General features: G+C 52.1%; 1 protein-coding gene across 1 annotated transcript; it reads right to left on the bottom strand.

Annotated features, from left to right (window-relative positions):
* Window positions 1–143: 143 nt before the first annotated feature.
* LOC130980580 (uncharacterized) lies at window positions 144–1,163 on the bottom strand. Its single transcript, XM_057904244.1, has one exon. The coding sequence runs from the start codon at window positions 1,161–1,163 to the stop codon at window positions 144–146; it is 1,020 nt and encodes a 339-aa protein (XP_057760227.1).
* Between the last annotated feature and the right edge of the window lie 326 nt (window positions 1,164–1,489).

Raw genomic sequence — 1,489 nt, 5'->3', positions numbered from 1 at the left:
GTGTTGGCAGTCCTCCGGTAAGAATGTTATCGTATTATCGGCCGCGGCGATTGGGGCTTGGTTTCTGACGGCCATTACCTTGAGATCTTTTTTCATTGTTAGTTTTGACTTGCTCGATACGTCCTTGCCTGTGATGACGTTTACTATGATGGTCGGGTCTTCCTCCGGGCTCTCCCTGGGGGGTTGCCTTTGGTTCTCGGGTTACGCCCTTCTCTTTCCGGCGACTTGTCTTTCTCCGCGCGTCTCGGTTCTCTGATGATTTTGGCAAATTCTGGGAGTTTGCCGTCTCGTATGGCCTGTTCAAGAGCGTCTTTAAGGTCGAAGCAATCTTGTGTTTTGTGGCCGTAACCTCGGTGGTAGTCACAGTAGAGGGTTTTGTTGCCTCCCGTCCTTTCTTTGAGTTGTCGGGCTCTTGGGATGATGCCTCGATCTGCTATTTGATGGTATATCTCCGTAATTGGTGCTGTTAGGGGCGTGTAATTAGAGAATTTGCCAATTCTTGGTGGCCGGTTGGTCGGCCTGGGGTGGTCCCTTTGATTCTCTTTGGGTGTTGGGTTATGACGGGGAGCCGAATTGCCGTGTTGGGTGTTGGCGTGCTGCCGCTTGTTGGCAGCGACGACCTGGCTGACCTCTTCGTCGTTGATGTAGTCTTTGGCGACGTTCTGGATTTCGTGCATGGTCCATACTGGTTTAGTAGTGAGGTGCTTGCGAAAGTCCTCGTTCATGAGCCCGTTAGTCAAGCAAAGGCTTGCAACGGAATCCGTGAGTCCGTCGACCGTTAGGCATTCATCGTTGAAGCGGTCGAGATATTTTCTTATGGATTCTTCTTGCTTTTGTGTGACCCCTAACAAGCTGATGGGGTGTTTGGCTTTGGTGATTCTGGTCATGAACTGGGCCATGAATTTTCGTGCTATGTCGTGGAAGCTGGCTATGGATCCGTTCGGGAGGGCGTTAAACCATTTGATCGCCGGTCCGGCAAGGGTTACTGGGAAGGCTCTGCATCGGACTGCGTCGGCTACTCCTTCCAGGTTCATTCTGGCCTCGAAGGCCGTTAGATGTTCCTGAGGGTCCTTGGTTCCATCGTACTTCATGTCGGTGGGTTTGTCGAAGCCTTTGGGGAGTTTCGCTCTTAAGATTCTTTCTGTGAAGGGTGTAGCTCCCATTATGGTGTGGTCGTTTCTCGTGCGTTTGGTGTTTCGGTATCTCCGATCCTCGTCCGAATCGTGTTGACGACTTAGATCACGAGAAGCGCTGCGGTGGTGTTTCTTGTTGTATCGCCATTCCGGCGATTTCTCGTGTCGGTGGTTGCATGAGACGCTGCGATCATCTCTCCTATCGTGTTGCCGGGTTGACGACCTGCCGCGGTGGGATCTTGACCTGGAAGTCGCCTAGCTTCCGTGTTCGTTGTTGTGTTTTTCTCTGTTGGTCAGTTTGCCCTCAAGTTCTTGGACCCGGAGGCAGAGATCCTGGATGATCTGTGCCGCTTTGT

This window comes from Arachis stenosperma, chromosome 1 (assembly GCF_014773155.1).
Source record: "Arachis stenosperma cultivar V10309 chromosome 1, arast.V10309.gnm1.PFL2, whole genome shotgun sequence".
NCBI lineage: Eukaryota > Viridiplantae > Streptophyta > Magnoliopsida > Fabales > Fabaceae > Arachis > Arachis stenosperma.
Note: the sequence above shows the minus strand (reverse complement) of the source record. Positions and strands in the feature narration are given on the sequence as shown.

Excerpts from the sequence above, each read along its gene's own strand:
- LOC130980580 (XM_057904244.1), bottom strand. The coding sequence starts at position 1,163 with ATGGGAGCTACACCCTTCACAGAAAGAATCTTAAGAGCGAAACTCCCC.